General features: G+C 35.0%; 1 protein-coding gene across 1 annotated transcript; it reads right to left on the bottom strand.

Moving 5' to 3' along the window:
- Positions 1-530: 530 nt before the first annotated feature.
- MYLIP (myosin regulatory light chain interacting protein) lies at positions 531-26,047 on the bottom strand. Its single transcript, XM_074272199.1, has 7 exons — positions 25,743-26,047; positions 24,355-24,545; positions 5,876-6,061; positions 5,398-5,595; positions 4,739-4,903; positions 3,321-3,741; positions 531-2,083 (listed from the first exon to the last, which is right to left on the bottom strand). The coding sequence occupies exons 1-7, from the start codon at positions 25,827-25,829 to the stop codon at positions 1,994-1,996; spliced, it is 1,338 nt and encodes a 445-aa protein (XP_074128300.1). The 5' UTR covers positions 25,830-26,047; the 3' UTR covers positions 531-1,993.

Below are 26,047 nucleotides of genomic sequence, written 5' to 3'. Positions count from 1 at the left end.
AAACAATCATTGTATAAATGCTTTAAAGTTTTTGCCTATTCAATTCCAATAGATTTGTGATGAAAAATGCCATGTGCCTCTAGAGAAAGATCTATAGAGACTGAATGTGGTTCAAAGCATAGTGTTTATCTTTTTTGGGTTATTGTTGTTTTCTTATTTTTTTCTTTTTTTGTGTTTTTTCCCCTTTTGATCCGATATTTCTTGTGGAGCAAGAAGGATATGGAAATATCAACTATATTTAGAAAAATTGCATGTGTTTAACCTATATTGTTTGTGGTCTTGAGAAGGGGGAAGAGGTAGAAAAATTTGCAACACAATCTTTTGCAAAGGTGAATGTTGGAAATTATCTTTGCATGTATTTAGAAAAATAAAATACTGTTAAAAAGAAAAAAAATGCCTATTAGAACCAGATACACTTAAAAGTTTTAATAAGATAAAATAACATTGCATTACTTATGATATAATTTTCATCAGGTGTTCTGTAAAGTAAAACCTATTTTAAGGACAAAGATAGAAAAGAAACTATTGTATTTGCTTTAAAGTCTTTATTAACCTGAATATAAAAAGACAGAAATGTAATCTAAGATATAACAGAGTTCTTTATGTGGAAACAATTTTTTACAAGTGAAAAAATAAATACCTCTTGCAATAAAGGTTTATATGCTAATGTGCCATAAAAAAGTAGAATTTTAATATTTTGACAAAATGTCTGTGCAAAGAAACAAATGCATAAACACATCACTGCTACATTAAGGCAATATGAAAAGTATACTCAGAAAAATCTCAGTAAAGTGACAGTGTGGTTTTCTAGCTTGAATTTAGCTAGTATTGCACCCAAGAAGGTAATCTAGGTTTCCCTATATCCTAGAAAAACCTACTAGTTGATCAGAATCCAAAATGCCCAAATGGGGAGTGGAAGGTAGGCTTAAGAAGACAAAGACAAAAACACAGTCCCTGCACCCCCCCAATATAAAAAGAGGACAACAAAAAGTTAATACTCAAGCACTTAAAAAAAAAGCTTATATAATGCTTATGATACTTAGGATAAGATGGTAAGTAAGGCTTGATAAGTTCAAGCAAAAATAACCACCACCTCGATGAGGTTGGAGTAAATAGCTAGAAAGAACTATAACTATCATCATAGTTTATACCAACCATGAAATAGTCTAGGCTTGTGTAATTTAGTCTTTCTAGGGAAAATGTTCTCCCTTTAGTCAACAGAAATGACTTTCCACAAAACCAAGGACCCAAAGGAGTGGTTAACAATGATCAGAAAACTATTTAACCAAGGATTTTACTTTTCAGAGAAGTTACTTTTCTAAAACATGAAAGGGGGAAGGGGAGTATTGTTAAGGAAAAAAAAAATAACTACCTCACACTGAATTGAATCATCTGTTTTCTAATAGACAGATCAGAATCTGACACTAACCAGCAATTACTTTTTTTAAAAGTCACAAAACAGATTTTAGAATCTATTAATTAACCCTCCAATCCTTATACTTAAACAACTTATAAAAACAAAAACTGACAAAACAATGTATACTTATAAAAAAATTCCTATTATAAATGTCTGGAATGACCACATAAAAGGAAAACAAAATAAATCTTTAAAATCAATTCTTAATTTGCTCTGGGTAGGAAATTTTCTTCAGAGATATTAAACACGTTTGCAATATAATCAATCCCCTACAAGTGCCCAATTTTTGGCACTGGCATCACTTTATCTGTCACCAAAGAAAACTTTTTCTTATAGGTTTGCTCTTTAAGATGAAAGCAAAGTTCTGTGAGACTTTCATATTCTTTTTTTCCTTGGGTACCACAAATGGAGTTGGTTTAAAACATGGTTGTATATTCAGAAATGTTTCCTTCAGGGGAACATTCTTCATTGCAGGTAGGCATTGGAGTAATCATTTTTCCCCACAGTTTTTTTTTTTCCTAGTTCATAATAGTGCAGTTTTTAGAAATGTGGCTTATAAAGTAAAAGTACAACATATCAGATGACTGTAAGATTGAGGAGGCTTGTATGGGTGGGAAGATACACATGCTGAACATGTTCTATTCGGGATCTGCAGACTGGACATGACTAAAAAAGACAAAGAATATCTGTTAGAACACCTTCTTATTATGCTCTGGCTTTTTCTTTGGAGTAGACATATATAACACATTTCTTTTTCACAAAAGTATAATCAATTATCCATGGTAGTTAGCAAATAAATAATTCAAAAATAGTTGATTCAATCATAGTGGAGTTCTTTTATGCTTTCCTGGAGCCTGGACAGAAATGTTACAAACAGAAGATCTTTATAAAATTTAGGTAATAAGCTAACCAGGATTTCTACCAAACTTCAAAAATAAAAAAAAATGAGTGACTACACTCATTATAGACCTTTCTCCTCCAATGTACTGGAGACTTGTAGGAAAGTACAAAAATATTGCAGGCCCATCCTCTAATCTTTGCTAAGGCAAGTAATCGAGGAGGTAAATATGAAATGCTAAATGAGTCCAAAGCAAAGATTTGGATGATTATGTAAATCAGTTGGTTCAGGTTTATTAGATCAATGATTGGGCTACACACCTCTAGACCTGGCCAAGAGTTTTACAAATCTGTGCTCTTGATTACAAGAGGAAATGAGTGAATTGAATATGCACAAACATATTCCCAATAGCAGAAAACAAATCAAGTGTGTCCCTCAATAATAACGGCATCTTCACACATTAGAAAACAACTCTGTTGATTAGATTTCCATCACAGAGCTATGATTCCCATCACTGATCAGTAGCTTGGGAAGGGAATATTATTTGCTCTTCAAGGCAAGTTTCACATAAAATTGATGATCCACCACTGAAAAGTGAGTACAATTTTCAACAGTTTGTACCCAATGTCAAAATAGCAAGAAAAGTCATAAAAATACCACAAAGAAATGAAAAATACTACAAAGAATTTTTGAAGTTGGATGCTTGATTAGATATGAAAATTAATGTAAATTCTTTAAGCACACAGAGACCCCCCTTAAGCGTACTGGAGATCAGAAAGATTCTAGTTCAATGAAACAATTGTTACATAAATTAAAAGCCCTGTCTGACTTCAAATCTCAAGTATGGGATAAAGGTACTTTCCCTTATTTTCATAATTGCCAAATAAACATCATTATGCAAATTCAAATATTTTGCCACTACAAAAAATATGAAACAATAATCTACTAAGAGATATATGTTGGACATTTATTTCTGTAGCTGCAGAAGGGCATATTTAATTTGTGAAAAGCGTAAATCATGCAATAATGTCAAAACCATCATATATGACTTGACATTTCACATACCTGTAATTGGGCAGCACAACCTTCACAGCATACAGTATGACCACAAGGACAAAATGTTGAGTTTATTTCTTCTTCACAGCACACCATGCACAACATGGCTTCCTTCAGTTTCCGTAACTTTTCCTGAAGTGCTTTGCTTTGCTGGCAGCTGAGCCCCTCACAACTCCCACAGTTCATGCTACTCTCTGAAGATTTGAGGGGAGAATTGGGTGGGCTCTGGTCACTTCTTGAAACAAGGTCCACAACCCCGGCATTATAAAGAGCCCTCCTTGCATGGTCATACACCTCCTTGGATGTTCGTTTAATGTCAAAGACATACTTTTTACCAAGGTTAATATTTTCATTGAGAAACAGAGATGCCAGATGCCCCTTTAAGTCTCGACTGTATTGCATCATGACAGCACTGGTAACTGTGTCACACCTGCAACAACAGAATGAACAGAAGTCTATATGTGCTTTTCTAGAATTCAGACAACTAAATGCTATAAGACATACATTTAAAACTTTAGGTTTTTACTTTTACTAAGGGATTCTTTGTTTTATATTGGTCTTAAAATGGTTTTGAAAGTTCTACTTTATAAGGATTTTAAAATGAAGGAGTCCTCAGTAGTCCCACAAAATTGAAAAATATTTTAATTTTCTGAATTTTTAGAGAACTATCATATGCTGAAGAAAAGGTAACTGAATTTTTAAAAGTTACAAAGAGGAGGCAGCTAGGTGGTGTAATGGATCGAGCATCAGCCCTGAATTCAGTAGGACCCGAGTTCAAATCTGGTCTCAGACACTTAACCCCAGCCTGGGGGGGAGGGGGAGGAGTTACAAAGGTAGCAGCTATATTAGCCCAATGATTCAAGTTCAGAAGGAAAAGTGATAACCCAAAATATAGTTTAAAAAAATGAGAAAACATATTTGTATAATTCATACACATGTATTTCTTGTCGGGGGGAGAGGGGGGAACAGAACCAAACTGATGACTATGTTGATTTTATGTGGTTCTGCTGGCACGAGAGTAAAATATTCCCACAGAGCAAACTTTTCTCAAATTATACTAGAGAATAATAGGCAGAACATTCTATGAAAATGGAGAATTCTGTGGAATTTTAATTTTTGGTGTACTGCTACTGATAAGTTTATTCTTGTGTCATGTCTAACTCTTTGTGACCCCATTTGTGAGTTTACTTGGCGCAAAGACACTGGAGTGGTTTTCCATTTCCTTCTCTAGCTCATTTTATAGATAATGAAACTGAAGTAAATAGGGTTAAGTGGTTTGCCCAGGGTTACACTAAGTGTCTGAAGTTGCATTTGAACACAAGTCTTTCCAATTGCAAGTCCATACTCTAACCACTAAGCACCCTGGCTGCCCCACCAACATCTAACCTTGTTATGAAGGATTTATTCATATAAGTAGACATATATACCTGTAAAAAGCATGTGTTTCAGTAATTGCCCGGTAAAGTCCACTTGCTGCTCTGGTGCTGATCATTTTAAAGAGAAGAACAATGCTATTACCAGATTCCTTAGTGACTGTCAGGTACACATTTTTTCCAGACTGAGTTGCCATCTGAACAACAGGATATGCAATCCTAAAAGGAGGAGAAAATAATATGAACATATGAAACTCATGGTTTATAGTCACCAAGTATTTTCTTAAATTTTAGCAGAAACACTTTAATCACAAATGAAACATAGTTACTTAACACGCCAGTGACAAACAACTCACTAATATGTAAAGGTAAATAAGAAAAAAAAGTTTATGAACATATAAGATATATATCCTTGCATTTACTCAAAATAGATTCAGACTGAAAAACAATCTAATTCTATTTATGGGCAAGTACGGTGTGTCTCCTTAGCAGTGAACCACATACTTTACTAATACCAGGCCAGTGAACTTCCACTTTCTAAAGTACAGATTATTAAATAGTAACAGATGACTGAAAATGTTAATGTGTATCCAAAAGAATGCATTTTATTCAATGGGTGATAATTTTTCAGATCAAGTCTTTTTTTTTTTTTTTCCTATTTTAATAATCAAGACTATACTAAAACAGCCCAGAACTTTAAAGACTTTAGTTACCTGTTAATTGGGCTAAGATCATCTTTACAAATTGAGATTCCTTCAGGTCCTACACCAATGAGCAGTTTTTGCCCTTCACTGTCTCTAACAGAATGCCATTCCACACCATAGTTCTCCATTGCTGATACAATTCGCAAAACTTGGTATTCAGCTGAAGCCTGACTCATCCCTTCCAACTCCTTGTGCTTCGCAGTAATACTATAGAAGGAAAAAAAAAGAAAAAGAAAAAAAGTTATTCAGAGACACCATTATATGATATTCTAAACTTGAAGATAATAAGTTCTAGGCACAGTACATGAATGATTATTGATAAACCATATTAATGCATCACTAACATAGAAGTCTGACATAGTTTAAATGAATTGCTGCTTTAAAGCTGAATTTCCACTTCTTTTGAAAACTATACTAAAATATTCAAGGTTTTTGATAGACCAATAGATTATATCAATAGTTTGTGAAAGTAGAAGCCTATAGTTACCTGTTTAAGGCAGCACCCGAGAGTTCTTTCGAACACAGTTCCTCATAGTTATACTTGGCGGTGTTTTGATTATAGTCACCAAACTTTGTTTGTGCCAAGAGTGCACTGAGTTCAACAGCATGCTCTGAGGAACACTGAAGATTGCCAGCCAAAAGATCCTCTTTTATATGCAAGAAAAATATATGCCTACAAAAGAATGAATTTACTTTTTAAAATCCCAAGTTAAAAACATTGTAGAGACATTTTAACAACATGAAAACTTTAAACAAGCAAAATTTTGAGTAATTAAAATAAGTGAAAGTTCTTAATATTGAAACTGAAACATAGCCAGTTTTAACTAGATTAAATCACAGTAAAACAAAGTTTCTTTCTGATACAATTTAAAAATCCCTGTGATATTTTACATCAATTATTCTTAGTAACTGAACTTTACATACCCTGTTATTTAAAACACATATGGAAGCTATTTCTCAAATAGCTAGAACAAAAGATTTACTGCCACTTGATAAGCATTATGAGATAGTTATGTTTATTCTAAATAACAAGAGTGTTTTGGATACATAGAAAATCAATCAGTTGGAACAGAAAGAATTTGGAGTCAAGTACTAGGTTTGCATCCCAGTTCTATTAACAAGCCATTTCTCTGAGAATTAATTTTTTCATTATTTAATTCAATTTTGTGCCTTCTATGATGAAAAAATGTTACTGAATACTGCCAAAGAAAGCTGTCTCAAAGTTAGAACAACAAAGCTCCTCCTTCACTCACAAGCTTCTGTAAATAAGCCACAGGAAAACTGTGCTCAAAGAAGGTAAATATGGTTTCTATTAACTCAGACATCTGCAAGTCTTTAGTGCTTGTTGAGAATGATGCTAAATTTGAAAAAAGAACCCATTAAAAACTAGTTTTGCAATAGTGACTGTAGGGCCCCGCTCTAGCAGCAATTCCATAAAAACCATGTTATGACACAGCCTTAGACAAAGATTAGGGAAGCTCCACCCTACTTGTTTGCTTCTCTGTTCCAACACTCAAAGAGAAAACTATTAGGTAGTTAATAATTTAAAAGAGCTTTGAAGGAGAGAACTATTGCTTAAAGCCATAAGGAAGGAATAAATGGTTAAATGTTTTATTGTCTCAACCTAAAACCTTTCAGAACTGACTTTTCAAGTTTAAACTGGTAATCAGATCCTGGTCACCAGACAGCAAGAAGCTTTCAAACAATATCATCAACTTCACATAGCTAATCTATGCACATGTCTAGACAGACAGCTGTCAGGCCCAACAGGTGGTCAATAGTCATTAATGATGACCCCCTGTGGGCATGGGAGTCAAAAATCTGTAGATTCACCATTTGATATGTCCACATTCTAGATTGGATCTGAAACAATTTTTGGTTACTTCCCCTGAAAGTAAACAAGGTGTGTGGGGGGAAACTTTGTGTTTAGACTTTCCAAAAGGGTACTGTATAGTTTCCCAAGCATTTTCCTGCTAAAATCATATCATTCAGGTTACTAAGTGAAGGGATTCAAATTTTTAGATGGAGGGAAGGAAGAAGAGAAAAAGTACCATCAAGTATTTTATAAAATGATTCTATTAACAAAACTTAGCAATAGTCCTAACATTAGCCCTTTTTCTAGGTAGTGTATTTCCTTAATTAAGAGAAAGAAGCATGTGACTTGTGAGAACACACTGTTGTTTTTTAATCTAAAAATATTATTTTTCAATAAGGTGATTCAGTGATCACTCAGTGTAATGGAGGAGTGTTTTTCCCAATTATGTTTCCTTCTAACCATCTGGATGGCAATTCTTTGTTTTTGTCCTGAGTAAAGCAGGTGAAAGGTTACCCAAGGCTGTTCACTGAACACTATCAAAACAAGCAGCTGTATTCAAACAACTGTTTCATGCCTGCAGTGGGTGTTTCTTTTCACAGAAGATAGCAGACAATATATCTGCTCTGGTCCTAGAGATATCCTGGAACCACAAAGTGAAAACTGCAAAGTATTTGCTAGTTCTTTATTCTTAAATAAATGCCCAGAAAGATATGTGCATACTTTATAGACAAAACTTCAAAAATTGCATTCCCTAAAACAATATTCCCCCAAATTTTTAATGCTTAAGTGAGAGACAGAAACTAATCCTGTTTCCAATGCAAAATTAAGAATTTGATATTTTAGAAAGGAAAAATATTATCAATATAGATATTCTTCTAATGCCCTTATAATGCCATCAGGATTTATTAAAAACATCAGGATTCATTAGAAAACAGTTTTGAGAAATACTACTCTAAACATTATGCTAGCTAAACCTTGAAATATGAAATTCTCTTACGTCTGTAAATGTTTCTCAAAAGTGATATTGAAAAACTTAGAGCTACATTTTCTGGCCAAACTTAATAAAAATTAATTTTCAGTTCATTACATTACTTGATTGGCGGTACTACTTAATTCACAGTTGCACTACAAAGATTTTTTTATAACAAAACAAAAGAACAATAAAAAGTTCAAATTGCTGGAGGTAATTCAAAAAATTTAATTGTAAAATGAGCATTTTTTTTTGAAGAACAAAGCTGAGAGCGTAAGACAATGAGAATTCCTCCATTTTACACTTACTTCCATAATGCCCCTTTATAAAGCTTGGCACAAATACTACTGTTAAAATTTAAAACATCTCTCAATCTATTGACTTGTTTCACAATTTTTTTTTATAAAGCCCCCTCTTGCTTAAAAGAAGAGACTCACAAACTAATTAGGAATTAGATTTCTTTTGATATCTGGAAATCTTCTGGGATAGTAGTTGCTAATTTGCCAAATGCCAGGTTTTACTAAGGGGTTACTCTCAATCAATGACCTAAAGTTACACTTCCAACTTACTAAGGGATCTTATATCACCCACAGCCACACCAAGATTCACTAAAAGCTAAATGTTAAATTGGACTTGCCAATGTTCCTGTAATGACTCTGAAAACAATTTTTTTTTAATTCATAAAGTCTAAGTTGAACTTAGTTCTTGAAGAAGTAATTAACCGGATACTGTCCATTTATGAAGATACTAAACAACTATAAGCAGGTTACATGATAGAAAACTGGCTCCCCAGGGACACTTGTGCTACTATTTGTGGTCTTCATCAGTCTCCTTGTGACCCAATATTTTGGAATTGACAAAACCACAGATACCTGAAAGAATTAATATGGTAAAATTATTTGAGCTACATTGTTCAATGTACTGAACAAATAAATTCCTCTTAGATAAAGTCTGATTATCTCCTGGGATTGAATTTAAATAATTCAAAAAGTACAGTTATCTAGACTATAGATCAAAACTGATTCATTGATAATAAAAGATACATATGTGTTTTGGGGTTGTTTTTTTGGGGGGGGGCTAGACTTGTCATTTTATTAACGACAGAAACCCATAATTTCAAAATATATGAAAACCAATGTCCTAGAGACATCACAAACTCACTATGTCCAAATCAGAATTCACTATGTCTTGACTACCAAATCATTCCCCTCTAAAACTTCTCTATTTCTGTTGAAAGTACTTTCCTTCTTCAAGTCTACTAGATTCATAACCTTATATTTATCAACTTCTCTCTCTCAGCCCACATAGTAATTCACAGTAATAACAAATCTTGTTATTTCTACCTCTATTTGTCACTTATCTCACACTTGCCATCTTAGTTCAGGTTCTCATTATGACTCACTAAATTATTGAAAAATCAAATCCCTCATTCCTTCAGTCCATCCACAACACTGATGCCAGTAATTTTCCTTCAGTACATATCGGACCATCTTATTCTCCAACTCAATCTTCTCTAGTGACTTCCTGTTGCCCATAAAATGACACAAAAACTCCTCTATGGACTGTGCCAGGACTGGAGTCAAGAAGACTCATCTTCCTGAGTTCAATTACAGCTTCAGACACTTACAAGCTGTGTAATTCTGGGCAAGTCACTTACCTCTGTTTGCTTCAGTTTCCTCATCTAATAATTTAGCTGGAGAAGGAAATGGCAAATCACTCCAAATATCTTTGCCAAGAGAACCTCAAATGGAGTCAACGGAATGTTGGACAAGGTTAAACAAAAAAAGTATATATTCCAAGAATATATGAATGTAACTTTTTCATCAACTATTCCATTCAACAACCTATCTCTAATTATATTAAGTCTATTTAACCATAAATTATTTTAAAACTAATTGCGCTTTGCTTAGTTGGAGCTGTTTTGTACAATGGAATGACTCACTTCTTTAATGCATATTGCTTTAATGTTCCTGTATCTTCTTTTTAGGGCTTCCTTTAGTTTTTTAGCCTAGTTTTAGCCTAGTGCTGCAATATATCCACTTATGAGGTGATGTCAAAAGCCAACAGGTCACTGGAACAGGATGCCAAGAATATAAAGCCAACCAGAATACAAATCTGCTAGTATTTGTTGATCAATCAAGATAAGTCAGTCAGTCAATAAATATTTATTAAATACTCTGTGCCAGGAACTAATAAGCAAAGCAATGGGGATACAAAAAGAGGCAAAAACACAGCCCCTGTCTTCAATAAAGTCATAATCAAATGAATAAAAATCACCTGCAACACCATACTAAATCCACTAGTTCACAAAAACCTTAAACTAAGTCATTATTTTATATATTTTTTCTTTGGTGTTGACTTTGTGTTTGGCATCCAAAATAACTATTCTACTCTGTTCCCAGTTGTTGAATCAAATAAAGAAGACTATGAAAACATCCTGTAATATTTTTAAAAACAATATTGCACTATTGTTGATGCAAGTGTTTTATATGATCAAATAATGAATTTAGTCTCTGTATTTTTCCAATGAACCTGCTAAGACAGGGATGTCTTAGCAGACAAAACAGACAAAAAGAGAGATTACTAAATTACTTAGTTTTCATAAAGATCAAAAATTAAGATGATACTAAACAAAGGAAATTCATTTTCATCTTGCAGCTAAAGAAGAAATACATTATATTTACTATTTTATAGCCATCTTAGCTGAGACACATTACTAATGTAAATATAGACAAAAGTCCTCCTATTCTAGTGTTTCATAAAGAAATTGCAGACATAACCCAGGACTCTTGGAAGGCATTGCTAACAGTGAGCAAGCTCTTGCAGAACGTAACCTATTAGATTGGGTACTTGGTCATTATTCCCTCCCCTCAACCACATTGCTCTTAAAAGTTCTAAAAAGACCACAATGAAGGTAACTGCCATTTAGACTCACTAATGTTTTGCCCACATTAAAGACATAAATTCCTGACTGATTCCCATGATTGGGCAATTGTGTCGAAAACAGAGGACTCTTGTGGAGGAAATTTTCACCACCAGTTCATAAAAGTTTGGAGAGAAATGACTATTTCTTTTGAAGAGATCTTCTTTGTAAGAAAGACCCTTTTAATGTTTTCTTTTTCTTGGATGCTGCCAGAATCCATGCCCCAAGACATTCAGTAGTCATCTTTATTCAAAACTCCTGTGTATTATGAATATGTTCTTTAAGAAAAGTGTTGGGAGATGCTGAACCTAACAAGAGTCAAATAATATCACAACAAAAATCAATTAGAAAAATCGAAATGAAATTATGGCTTACAATTAAAACAGCTCCAACCTGGCAAACAAAGAGAAAAAGGAATAAACATTTATATAAAAGCTACTACATGTCAGGCAATGTTTTAAGCGCTTTAGAAACAGATCTCATTTGATTCTCACAACAACCCAGGTGAGATAGGTGATGCTATTATCTTCAATTTACAGTTGAGGAAGCTAAAGCAAATAGAGCTTAAGTTAACTTGTCCAGGTTCACAGCTAGAAAGTATCAGAAGTTAACTAGAATCTTCCTCATTCTGGGTTAGGAGATCTATTCACTGTGCTATGTCTAATTAGAATATAAACTAATTTATAGAGGATGATACCGAAACTTAAGAGCAATATTACCTCAATACAGCAAAAGGGAGAAGAGGGAAAAACAAAAATGTTACGAAGGCTTAACCTGAGACTCAATTATGCTAGATTATCTCAAAAACAGTTAAAATGAAATTGGAAGTATTGATAACACAAAGAAACAAACAACAACAACAAAAAGTTATCAAAATGCTGATATGGCTTTTCTAACCTATTTTCTTTACAATGCCTAGGAGGCCACATTGAGATGTAGTTCCTAATGGAATATGACATAAACATTTAAGGAACAGAAATGCTAGTAAAGAAAACAAAATTGGGAAGAAGAGCTGCACCAGACCAAGTATTCATAGGGGAACTCTGTGCTACTGACAATTCAATTTTAAGGTGGTTGAAACATTAATTTAAAAAAAATACAGAAATAGAAGAGCTTTAACAAATGTAAGTAAACATGGACCATATGCTTAATTTTTCAACTTTATGTAAATAATCTTAACATATTATCAAGGCCATTTTTGATGGAGATAGGTAAGCTTTTTGAAAGAGATATCTACAGCCTACCATGTTGTAGTTTTAAGAACATAAAAAGTAATCCTAACAAACACAATAGAGAATTTTGTTATAAGGTTTTTGTTATTGCCATGTGGATACTGAGTGATGACTCCAACTGGAGGAGCAGCTCCATAATTAAGATCCTCCATACTTCCAACATTAGGACTCTTGTAAGGAGTGAGATTGAAGTCTCACTGAAGTCTAAAACCATTCAAGGATTTATAGGAATGATACCAGTAGATGAAAAAGATGTCTATTATGCATCTGATGTGATATATATATATAGTTAGATGTGTAAATCCCAAAGCTATCTTGTGTCTTTACATCTACCACAGATATATAATGCAAAGAGACAACAACAACTCAATAGCAAGATGGAAGATGGGACTACATTTGGAAAACTGCTTGGCATTTTTAAGGTTTTCAAACTGCTCTCTAAAACAGAAACCAGCCCTTTAAAATCAATATTCTTTTGGTGATAAAAATTTAAATATCCTTTTGGCGGTGTTATATTTCTGGGAATCACAAAATAAAACAATCTCCATAGAAAATCAAACCACTGAGTTCCCAAAGGACAAAGAAGAGAAACAGTAAATTGATGGCAGTATGTTGCCAGGATAAATGGTACATTAGGGAGTGATGTAAAAAGTTATCAGAGCTACATGACTAGAGAAGTGGACCAGTAATGGAGCAAAGAAAGGAGTAAGAGATAAATACATTGATGGTCAAGATTGAGATTTCTAGAAAGATATAAGAATTCTAAAAGGTAAGATGATAAAAATGGCAGTCTTCATCACTAGACTCTTCTAAGGGGGCAGCACCTCAAGAAGCTTATAATCTATAAAGGAACAATATGCATACTTAAGCATATGTGAAATAAACACAATCAGCAAAGGTGATGAGCTAAGCTTTCAATGTACTTCTCAGTACTCAATGTACTCAATGTACTTCAAAGACACTTCTCAGAGGTAAAGGAATGACAGTAGGGTATGTGGGGAATAGAGCAAGATAAAGTGAAGAACTTACAAGAATATGTGAATTCTTTTTCTGTATTTTATTTTCATTATTTCTGTGTTTCCCCTATGACCTGTATAATATGTGCAGGCCCATATTTACTTGAGCCTTGGCCAGCTATAACCATATTTACTTAACCTGAGCTGATGACATTTATCAGTATTTGATATCGATATTTAGTCTATTAGATGGACCATTAATTGCTTGATTAGGCCTGAAGGGTTGATTTTCTGTTTCCTAGAAATCAGGAGATTTTGGGGAAATAGAAACCTTTCATTCCAATCTTTCCAAATAGCACCAAACAATTAGATGCCCCCCCCCTTCTCAATGCTCTCTTACTTTTGATGTAATTTCTTGTATAAAAGCTATGTATCTCTACTACTTCTTTAGCCCTCCTACCACAAGCTTTCTCTTTCTTATCTCTAGATGGGACAGCTCATCCTATGGAGGTTTTCAATAAACAACTTTTCTGCCTTCTACTGAGTGATCTCTGAGTAGTCATTTTGGGTAAGGATCTTCTACATCCCCTCACAGGTATATTCTGAGGATAAGAGTTAGCATATACAAAAATGTGGAGACAGTTATAAGCTGGAGGAACATGAATGAGGCCTGAGTAGTAAAAAGGTTAATTTGGCTAGAGTATAAGGATTGTGAAGGGGAGTAAGATATGAAAAGATAGGAGCTAGGTTGATAGACAGTCACTGGTGTTTATTGAGTAATGGAGTAACACATTTGAACTGTGCTTTGGAAAAGCTATTGACAACTGTGTAGATGATTAATTGGAGAAAGGAAAAAGTATCCAAAAATTTCTAATTTTTTTTTTAAACAAATCGACAAAACCATGTCTGGACTTGCATATATACTTGAATAACAAGGAAAATAACAGAAGTAAGAATGAATGATGAATAATAATTCTAGAATCAAAAAGAAAAAGCAATTATTTTCAAAATGTTTTGTTTAGAGAGATCAATGAAACATACTAGACAAAGAACCAGAACTAACTAGACATGACCTAGAGTATGATAAACTTGAAAAAACAAATGACTTAGGAAGGAACTCCCCTATTCTACAAGAACTATTGAGAAAACTAGAAGCAGTGTGGCAGAAATTAGAATAAACTATTAAGAGAATATTAGAATAGACTACTAGGCTCAGATCACATGCCACAATAAGTTTAAAATGGATACATGGCTTGAAAGTTAAAGATCATACTATAAAAAAAATTAAAGAAAAATTTACCAGGAACCTTCTTTTATAGCCAGGGAATGAATTCTGAACCCCAGAAGAGGTAGCAATGATTACAAATCACAGTGATTACAAATGAGACAGATAATTTTGATTATATGGAACTAAAAAGCTTTTAAAATTGATTCATCTGGGATAAGATAAAAGAAACCTTATATCAAATATTTCTGATAAGGACCTAATATCTAAGATATATAAACAACAAATTACATAAAACTAAACAAAAGCCACTCTCCAACACATTAAATTGGACAGAGAAATGAACAACTAGTTTTCAAAAAGAATGCAAAGTATCAACATGAAAGAATGTCACAAATCATTAATAAGATAAATGTAAATTTAAATTGCTAGGGCTTTACTTCATGTCCAGCACAATGACAAAGTTGGCAAAAGATGGGAGTAGTCAATATTAAAGAGGTTGAAGAAAGATAGGTACTGCAATCCACTCTTCAGTGGAACTGTGAAGTGGACCAGCTATTCTGAAAAGTGATATGAAATTTAGCAAAATGAATAAAATATTCATCCCTTTTGAACCACAGATGCCAATTTCAGGCATATACCAAAAGGCAGTTGAGGACAAAAAGTTACCAATGTATTTATAGCAGCTCTTTTTGGAGAAGAAAACAAGAAACAAAGTAGATGCCCATCAATTGGGGAACTGGCTAAACAAGTGGTAGATGAATTATGGAATGTTATGGTAAGAAGCTAAGAAAATGACAAACACGGAAAAGCATAAAGAGATACATGAAGTGGGGGGGAAACAACACATACAATAAAAACAATGTAAATGAAAGCAACAAAATAATGACTGGCTGCTAAGAAGAGATATAAGAACATACTTCCCCACTTCTTTGTGGAGATGAGAAGGAAAGTCTTAGTATGGAAATCTGAATGCTAACACTTTTTCAACACAATGATTTAGTTTTGATGAACTGTCCTCTCCCCATTTTTTATTTCATTGTTATACAGCAAGATGAGATTTTTAACCTTTCTTATGTCAAAAAACTTCCCAACTCTTTATCTCTTTGTCAGACTGATGAAGTCTATAAACCCTTTTTCAGAATACTATTTCTTGCCTATTTTCATAAAAAAAAATGCCAGAAATCTAAAGCTATATATTTTTTTCTATTCAGGCTCATGATCTCCCTGCATCTAACCATGGGGAGTATGAATTCCAAGATAAATGCCCCTGTTATATTGAGAAGACTCTCTGTGATGGGAAAGGAGTAGTATACAGTGGGAAATATAGATTTAAATAAATTTTTACTGCTAATTTTTTTTCAAGAAAAGAAACAAAGCTAAATACCATATCATATTCAATATGAATTAAACATATTTTTCTGAGCTCTTTACTATCATTAATCTGTGAAAGTCACAGAAAAGCTAAGTATATTACTAGGTACATCAGGCACTGCCACCACTTGGGTACCTGAGTTCATACTCAGATTACTATAAAAAGTCAGCTGATAGGGTCTGCTTGTCTCAGGTCTTCAATTCACTCTCCAATCAACCATAATAACTCCCTGTTACCTCTATAATCAAATGCAAAATGTTCTGTTTGACATTTAAAACCTTTCAAAATATAGCTCCTTCTACCTTTCCAATCTTCTGGTACCTTACTACCCTTATAATGTACTCTTAAATCACTGGGCTCCCAGTTCTTCCACAAATAAGAGATTTTTTTTTAGCTTCAGGCATTTTCTCCCTTAGTACCCTAGTCCTGGAACTCTCTCCTTCTTAGTTTCTGTCTACAGACTTCCCTGGTTTTCTTCAATTTAGAGAAAGTCTTCCTTTGCTCTTCTTAATTCCATTGCTTTCCCTCTTTCAGAGATTTCCTATTTTTCCAGTATATAGCTTCTTTGTATATTTTTGCTAGTTGTCTTACCCAGTAGATTCAGAATTCCTTGAGGCCAGGGCTTGTCTTTTGCTGTTCTTTGTATCCCCAAACACAGTGCCTACCTAGAGTACTTAAGATTTAATTTACTTATTATTCAAAAAAAAATTTAAACTATATACACATTAATGGAGAGCCTGCTGGCTTTCTGAGCCATTTCCAAACTATATCTCCTCTATCCTAGTCAGCATCCTCATTCTCCTTTCATAAGTATTGAGACTCTGCTTTTTAAGATTCTGGGTTCAGATAGGTGAGCCTTTGCCTTAATTTTCTGGAGCTCACCACTCATTTCCAGGATGTTTCCAAACCATGCTCCAATTGCCTTTTGTTTATCAGAAATGTAAGCTCCTTTAAAGGCAAAGACTGTCTTACTAGTTTGGATTTCTATACCTAGCACTTACCACAATATCTGGCACATAGTATGCAATTAACAAAGGCTTTCTCTTTCATTCATGCAAGAGAAATGCAAAACATTCTCCATGAAAATTATGGCCAAAAATTGTGATAACTGAATCAGCCCTTCAGACTAAATAACAAAAAATATGGTTCATGAAGCATTTTAGTTAGTTCCTAGCCATATATTCATGATAATTTATCACTACCTCAAGCAAGGAAATGAAGTACTTAGACTCATGCTCCAATTTTTTTTTGTTGTTGTTGTTGCTCTTTTTGAATCCTTTGAATTCATGACAAAGCTGGATCATCTAAAAATGAAGATTAAAGTATTAGAGGTTTAGCTAAGAGTGTTGAGTCAATCTAACTAGAAGAAAAAACACCAGGACATCCTTAACTGTAAATGAGTGAAGAATAACACAAATTATTCAGTCTCTACTATAATATAGACTTGGTAGATAAAATATACTCATCTTCTGATACCTTTTTTCTTAAATGTTGTCAGCAATTAAATCTGATGAATTGTTTTTACATTAGAAACCCTCAAAGTCTCAAAACATCAATTATGGTCCTTATAATTTAAAATACTTATCTCTCTAATATATTAATTTCAGCTTTCAAGTTTGAATTTCAAACGGCAGCAATGATTCTTAGAAAACATCATAAAAACAGGAGATTTGAATCTGTCAACTAAGTCTCACTCTTTTCATTCCCAATATCACCCCCCTGGGCCAAGTCTCATTATTCATCAGGACAGCTAGGTATCTTAGCTGACAAAACCCTAGGCTGGAGTCAGGAAGACCTGAATTGAAATCCAGCCTCAGACACTTACTAGCTATGAGATACTGAGCAAGTCACTGTCATTTGACTGTTCTTCTATCCCCAGGACTCAGCACATTGCCTGGCACCAAATAGGAACTTCACAAATGTAAAGTGGACGTCCTTGTAGGAATGTTTTTGAGGATCAAATAAGATAGCATTTGTAAAGTGCATGGCATCTAATAGGCCTTCTATAGAGTTAACCACTTTCTAGTGATATACTAGTTGTTCCATAGCATGGTGGTGGAGAGAGTGCTGAACTAAGAGAACATAAATTCAAATTCTGACATTTACTAGTTGCATGGGCAAATCACAACCATTTCATATAACCTGGCTCTGCTTTGTTCCAAAGGGCAATACTAGGATCAACAAGAAGATATAATTTGTATCTTAACAGATTTACCCCAAAATGCAATGCTTCAAGAAGAAATTCCCTAAAGAAGAGGGTAGAACATTTATTTGTTAAGGAAATTATAGGACCACTTCAGTTTTTTTTTTTCGTTTTGTTTTGAAGACAATCAAGGGTAGGTGGCTTGCTTAGGGTCACACAGCTATTAAGTGTCTGAAACTCCTGTAGAACTCAGGTCCTCTTAATTCTAGGGCAGGTGCGCTATCTACTTTGTCATCTAGGTTCCCCTCTTCCAAATTTAAAATATTTTCTAGCATTTTCCCATACAAACTGGATTTGACTGCTCCTCCAACATGTTCTAAATTTGACCACAAAAATATGTACATTCTGTGCAGTGAATGACCTCTTCATCCCATTGTGTTTATTGAAATGCAATTTCTTTAAATTAATAGCTCCAAAGCTACTATTTTCTTCCCTTCCTTGATCTTACTTGGATTTCTCAATGAAGCTTTCCCAGACTCATTCTATTTCATGAAGACATTTACCCTTATATCTACCTATCCTACTTCATACTACATTGTAAGTTTTTTTTTATGAGGAGAATTATTTAGTATTTTTGAATTCTGCATGTGAGTCTTAATATTTTACTTAAGTTAAATTACACTGTAATTCTTAGACATTACCCTACCCCAAACCAAAGTCAAGCAAGAATTACATCAGTAATCTTCCCTATGAACCTTCCTTTTGCTTCAATGAAATATATTCAAAACAGTTAAATTCTATTCTGTATTAATACCCACACGAAGTAATAGTGACACAGAAGAATTTACAATAGGATTTTGGAGCAAAGCAGCTCCTTCATTTATAGAAAACTGAAATAATATGGCCAAAGTCATTCAGGGATATGGCTGCAGACCCAAGTTTTCCTAAGCCCATTAGGAGTTCTTCCCATCCCATCATTCATCCTTAAAAGACTTTAAAAAATGAAGAAATTCAATGAAGGAATATGAGGTAAAAATGATGAAATTCAATAGAAGGATATAAGTTAACTATTGGTTAATAATTGTTTTGTTGTTGTTCAGTCCATTCTATATGACCGCATCTGGGGTTCTCTTAGCAGAGATACTAGAGGGATTTGCCATTTTCTTTCTGCAGCTACTTACAGATGGAGACCTGAGGCAAACAAGGTTAAATGACATGTTCAGGGTCACACAGTATCTGAGTCCAGGAAGGTAAGTCTTTCAGATTCCAGGCCCAGCACTCCATTCACTGAGCTACCTAGCTGCCCATTATTATTGTCATTTTAAATAGACTAAGTTTAGTCCACAGGGAATAACTCAGTCAGACAAGCTGGGTTTGAATAATACTGATTCACTTAACAACTAGAACCCTCCCAATCTGTAAAATAATGATAATCTTTTAATATCTGTTCCACTTCTAAAGATATGATCCTATGATCTTCTAGGGCTTTAAATTACTTTGTAGTTAACAATCTTAATAGTTCTTCATTATTCTAAAACAGGAAATAAGTACTTATTTATTGTAAATGCTAAGTATAAGATGATTTCACACACAATAAGAATTGTTACATTATTTTATATGTAAAATACTTTATGGTTAATTTGCAGCCTAATAAAATGTCAGGTTTCATCCACTAATTTAGATTCTAACAGACAACATATTTAGTATATTATGTAGAAATTAACAACAAGCCTAAAATCAAATATTTTTTTAAAGTTCAAAGAAATTATATATTCCTAAACTTTACAATACTTAAGTATTTACAGCCAAACCTTTTCCAAAATGAATGTAATTAATACTAAAATCTCAATAATGCAGAGTGGTGACTTAAAATAACATGGAAGAAGACTACACGAACTGAAGTTCTTAAAGCATACTTGTTTTTTTTAATGAGAAAAAGAGTTTTATTTCCAAGAATATAGTCTTGCTTTACTGACTGGATAAATTTGTAATTATCATTTGTAACTTGTAATTGATAAAACAAAGTAGTTCTGGCTTTTGACACTGTAATTATATACTTATGTGTAAATGGATACTTCAAATCCTTAAAAACACTTTCTTTTCATAAGCACAGAAAATCAGACCCCTCTGCATTTTTTTCCACATTATTCATTTGCTTGGCAAGCCATTCTTCTCCCCACACTCCTCCCCAAAAGGTTGTAAGTAAACTTCAATTCAACCCTGTTTAAATGACTATGAATCCACAATTAGAGTGATGTCATTTAAATGAGATTTTAGTGTAAAACAATATGATTCTTAGCATTAAATATAAGTGAAGCCATTAACAAAACCATTATAAAGTCTCTAGAACATCAAGTTTTAAATCGGAGCAAATATGCTAAGGGAAAAGTGAAGAGTTGTGCAAGTTGGAATACATTCAAGAATGAATGTGATATAAAAGCAAAAGGGGGATCAATAAAAACTAGTAAGGCATAAAGCTACAAAGATTTTTAAAAATAAATTACATGTATATAATCATTTAAGAAATGCTTTCCTAAATATCTCATTGGATTTTCACAAACAACTTGTAGTGCAAGTATTTTCATTTTACAAACGAAAACAAGCTCAGATAGTTGACCTAAGTGGCAGAACTCCCTTTCAAACAATGTGCTTTTGCATTGTATCACACTGCTTCTCTAAAATGCAGCCGAATGAAAAATAACAATTTAAAATTTTTTTTTAAATTTAAAATGTAACTTTATAGGCAGAATTTAAGTTTGTAGGCAGAATTTGAAGGTATGTTAACAGTTTGTCTTTGAAATACACATTCTAATAAATATGCCAGATTTCCCTCAGAAATTTTCTTTTTATCATTTGCAATGGAAGATTTTCAAACTGGGCTGATTAGGAATATAAATAAATGCCTGACCAAAATTTCCTTTGCTACCAAAAATGCAAATATAGATTTATCAGCACAGTTTCAAATGTATTGAAATGGATTTTGAAAATACTTTAAGAGAGTGGTAAGGAGGAAGGTAAGGAAAGGACAATAAAAGTCAATCATTAATTCAGTCAAAAACATTTATTAAAGCACCTACAATGTGCCAGCACTGTGATAAACCCTAAGGATATAAAGAAAGACAAAAGATAGCTTCACTTCTCCTAACCCCCAGAATTCACAATCTTGGGGTGGGGTGAATTACAAACCACTACGCACAAATGAGCTACATAAAGAATAAATAAGAAATAATCAACACAGGGAAGTCCCTAGATTTAAAAGGGATTGGGAAAGGCTTTCTATAGAAAATGAGATTTTAGCTGGGACTTAAAAGGAAGCCAGAGAAGCCAGTACACAGGGATAAGAAAGGAGAGTTCCACACATGAGACTCAGCCAGAGAAAATGCCTGGAACTGAGAGACAGAGATGGAGTTGGATAGAGTTGAAGAACTGCAAGAAGGCTAGTGACACTGGGGTGTGGAATGCAAAAGACAAGAAATTTGGGCTGGATTTGAGGGACTGGGTAGAAAGGGTTTTGAGAAAACAAACTTTCTTATTTGATCCTGCAAGGATCAGGGAGCCAACCCATTAGAGTTTACTGAGTGAAGGGAGACACAGTTGGGCCTGTTCTTTAAGAAAATCATTTTAATGTCTGAGTGGAAGATCAACTGAAGGGAAAACATATATGGCTTGACAAGCCAAACACCTAGGAGGACACTGCAAAAGTCCAGGAGTGAAGAAATGAGAGCTTGCACTAAATTGGTGACAGTATAAGAGGAGAAAAGGGGGATGGATTTGAGAGATATTACCATGGTAAAATTACTGGCCTTATTTGCAGATTGGATGGATATGAAAAGAGACTTAAGAGTTAGTACGAAACCTACATTGAGAACTTGAGGAACTCAAGAAGATGGTGTGGCAGTAGTAGGAAAAAGTAGAAGGGAGAGAAAGTCTTAAGGGGAAAAACAGTGAGCTCAGTGGTGGGCATATTGAGTTCATGATTAAAGACAACCAGTTCAAGATCTAAAAGGCAGATGGAGATAGGAAACTAGAGAGGCTGGGCAGGATTGGTAGATTTGAGAATTCTTAGCAGAGATATGACAAGATGAGATCATCAAGTCAAATAAATAGTACAGAGGTAGAAGAAGGCCTGAGTGTGGGGCATCCATATATGAAAGAAATGATCTGGATGAATATACAGCAAAGGAGCCTGAGAAGAATGTCAGAGGTCAAATAGATAGGAGGAGAAACAGGAGAGGAGAGAGTATAACGGAGAAAAGAGTAAGTGACAGTATCAAAGGCTTCAGAAAGGTAAAGAAGGAGCAGGATTGACAAATCATTAGATTATAAATTATAAATAAAATAAATTCCAGTGTAAACAAGTAACATAATTGATGTTTATTCGTTTCAAAAGAGATTCTAAAAAGATGCTCAATGAAAATGAACAAGCTGTTCCTAGGTAAATCCATGCCTTCAGTTCTGTTCTCTCAGTTGAATATTAACACTTTCATTAGCAGATTATAAAATGGTTACACAGAATTCTAATACAATTATAATTCTAAAATTAAATTATTTGGCAAAAAGTCTCCACATTTTTTCACCTGTAAAATGAATTTGATGTTTTATATTACAATTCTTACTACAGAAATGGTGGTAACAACCATCTAAGAAATAATTTAAGCTAGAATTCTGTGAAAATAAGGTAAAACAAAATTATTATTATCACACTATTATTTAAATGAAATACTCATCCATATTTCTACAAATTCAAAAGTACATTTGATTTTGCTGGAATGTATTTTTCCATCCAGATGCCCAGAAAGGTCTGGAGGAATATTAAAAACAAATCCAACCCCCCCAAAAAAACCCAACAACAAAATAAATGCAATCAAAATTCTCAAATATTGATTTCTACTTTCCTCCAAGTTATTAATTGCTAAATTAAACTTTCACAAAGCATCTTTAAGTTAAAATTATATAAACAGCATTTAAATTAATGGGATTGAAATAGGATTTGAACATTTTGCAGGAGTATTTCTATAAACTTGAGAATGTATAAGGCTTTTGAACTGGTAAGATCTAAGATGCCCTTAGTTTAACTCCCTTCCATAGATTTTTTTTTTTTTAAATGAAAAAAAAAAAATTAAGTACATAAAAGCTAACTGACTTGCTCCAGGTCCAGGTCAAAGGCAGCAAACAGAAGTAAAACAGAACAGAGGCTCCACTAACTTCAGTTCACTACATCACAATGCAATTTTACTTTAAACTTACTTGTTTAAAAATTTTTGATAATTTTTTGTGGACTGAAAATATCAGGATTTTTGACCAAAAAAAAAATGCCATCACTAGAAATTAAGGGAGTGGGATTTTACTACATAATACTAAAAAAAAACCTAACATAAGTATTTTTCTCCTTTACACAGGAGAGTAAGCTGAAACATAAGGTACTGGGAAAAGTATTAATAATTTTTAGCCAAGTTTTACTGTGTTTGAAAATAATCATTTTTACAATGTACTATTTTTAAACTAATTATCAGGGTAGGATTCCAGTTACACAGAGAGGCAAAGTCTCTTGAATTTCAATCAACAAATATTTAAAAGCAGCAGCCCCTAGTTTGGGCTACTGTGAAGGAAAGCACTACAAGGAATCCAGAATGACACTTTGTGTAATACACTATGTGAATGTAAAACATTCATGCACATTATAGATTTTTTTTAAGAAATCTCCAAATATAACAATCTAGCCTAATGATGATCTTTAGAACCAGAAAAACTCAGAGACTTCTTATAATGCTCACCAGGCAGAATTGTTAGAAGTTTTTATTTTGTTTTTTTCAGTCAGACTCATGGCCGCTGTAACTTGAGACTAGACTGAAGAAGTTGACCAAGTTTAAGTAACCTAAGAGGAACTGTTTCCAGTTTTTCAGTTAGAACAGCTCACAATGACCTAGAGTAACACTGCTGAGCCAGAGGTTACTATAGGACATTCAGAGGTTTAGGAGGAAGAAGTCCTAACCACCCAGAACTCTATGGCACTAAACACTAACATTTCATGTGAATTCAATCCTGCTCTTCAATAAGTTTTCAAAGAACTAGAAAGTCTCTAAGCTCCCCTTTCAGATTTTCTAAAACGGACCAATTAAATATATTCAGCAACTCCTTTCTAACCTCAACAAAAAGTGGATAATCGTGGACTTGAAGCTAATTTTTTTAAACTACTTTTTTACGGGCTACATCTTGTCCAGAAACATGTAAGCTATAACATAATTCATCTGGGGGAGGTAGAAGAGTTTTAGTACAATAGCACCACAGTCACATTTTACGTTAGTTTATTTTGGCTTCATTTTTACCTAGTCTGTTCCTGTAAGATGAGATGTGGCTCCACGAAGAACTTGACTCTTAGTTTAAGTCTGTAAGGGGCCAGCCCATCCATCTGCTGGGAGATTCGGTTTCTCAGATTCAACCATAAACTTTCGCCTTTGCTACCCGTAAATTGCAGTCCAAAATAATCAACTTCTATAATTCCCAATCTTCTGCAAACCTAAAACAAAAAGATGTGCACATCACTTAAGCAGGATGTGTAGAACTGCTCGTCATTAAATGTATAGATTATATGGAAAAACAAATCCAGAATCTTTATCCACTCTGGCGAGTTTTGCAACATGGAAAATTTCCTATGCTAACCCAGGAAACAAAGCTCACAGACTCTCGAGATTTCAGGTATGGTGCTCTAACTTAACCGTGCTTGATCTGATACCTTAGCAAGCTTGCCAATAACCCTCAAAAGCAGCTGAAAAGTCACTGAAGCGAATCACTGGCTATTTTCCATTTGACTCCAATCACTGGAACTCTCTGCACCAGCACAATCTGTACAGAGGAATTTTCAATTCAGTATCTGGGTGATTTTAGCCATATGGACACTTAGAAAAAAACAAGCCGGGGAAACAAACACTCCACAAGTGTCAGCAAAGCTCTCCAAGAGGTTTTTCAGACCTCTCAGATCTTAGGATCTGGATGTAGTTGTGATTTTCAATAGGAGCCAAACTTACTGTCTGGGATAAACTGTAACCCGTATTTTTCGCAAATCTTTTTTTTTTTTTTTTTTTTTTTTTAATTTCTTTTTACAACTTCCAAAAGCAAAGATGCCAAATATACCACAGTTAGGGCTGGGGGATGGTGGGGTTGTGGGAGGGGCAGGAGGTTACTCAGACCACTGACAGTTCTGCAAAACGTTAAAACCGATGGCAGATGTTTGGGAAGCAGGACACGTTCAACAAAGGAGCCTTCCTTGGCATCTCAAGGACAACAAGAGGACTACGGGACAAATGGTCCTAAACGAGCTTGGGGGGGTCTTGCAGCGGTGAGGGGGGGCAATATCCGGCGGACACCTGCCGCAGGTGCGCTACATTCTTAGGGGAGTCCCTCCCCCCATCTCGGGGGGCTTGTTCACTGGCAGACAGACCTCCCAGGCGCGCTGCCCCAAGCTCCTCGCCCCCTCCGCCCCCCTCCGCACGGCAGAAGGAGGAGGGGGCGGCGGCGCCTCCACGCGCTTCACGCCAGCAGGGGAACCGCGCCGCAAGCGGGGCGCGCGGCCAGGAGGCTCCAGCGCGTTCCCCGGGGCGGCGGTGGCGGCGCCGGCGCCGCTTCGCCGCCCTCCTCCCCAGGGCCGCAGTGGCCGCCGCGAGGCCCGCCAGCGGGAGCGCGGAGGCCGCCCCGACGCCGTGCAGTCCGCACTCACCTGGTTGAGGCAGTCTTCGCCGTTGGCTTTCGCCTCCACTTCCACCTCCATCAGCACAGCGTCCGGCCTCGTCACATAGCACAGCATGTTGGGGGGCCACGGCGAGCTCCTCTTTGGGACGTGTGGCTCAGCCGATGCCTCCCACACAGAGGCTCGGATCCCGTCCCCGGCCTGGGCTGCAGCAGCTTAGCGAGAGGGAAGAACTCCAGCAGACCCTCTCCCCACCCGCCCGCCCTCTCTCTCCCGATTTCTCTCCGGGCCCCAGCTCCGCCGCACTCCAGCAGCTTAACAGCCTGCCCCCAGTC

Source organism: Sminthopsis crassicaudata, chromosome 1, assembly GCF_048593235.1.
Source record: "Sminthopsis crassicaudata isolate SCR6 chromosome 1, ASM4859323v1, whole genome shotgun sequence".
Taxonomy (NCBI): domain Eukaryota; kingdom Metazoa; phylum Chordata; class Mammalia; order Dasyuromorphia; family Dasyuridae; genus Sminthopsis; species Sminthopsis crassicaudata.
This window is presented reverse-complemented; position numbering and strand designations above follow the sequence as displayed.

Coding starts and splice junctions, on each gene's coding strand:
- MYLIP (XM_074272199.1), bottom strand. CDS start 25,829: ATGCTGTGCTATGTGACGAGGCCGGACGCTGTGCTGATGGAGGTGGAA. Junction 6,062..24,354: donor ATCTTACAGGAACAGACTAG/GTAAAAATGAAG, acceptor ATTCTTTTGTAG/GCATATATTTTTCTTGCATA. Junction 2,084..3,320: donor GTTGTGCTGCCCAATTACAG/GTATGTGAAATG, acceptor TGTCTTTTTTAG/TCATGTCCAGTCTGCAGATC.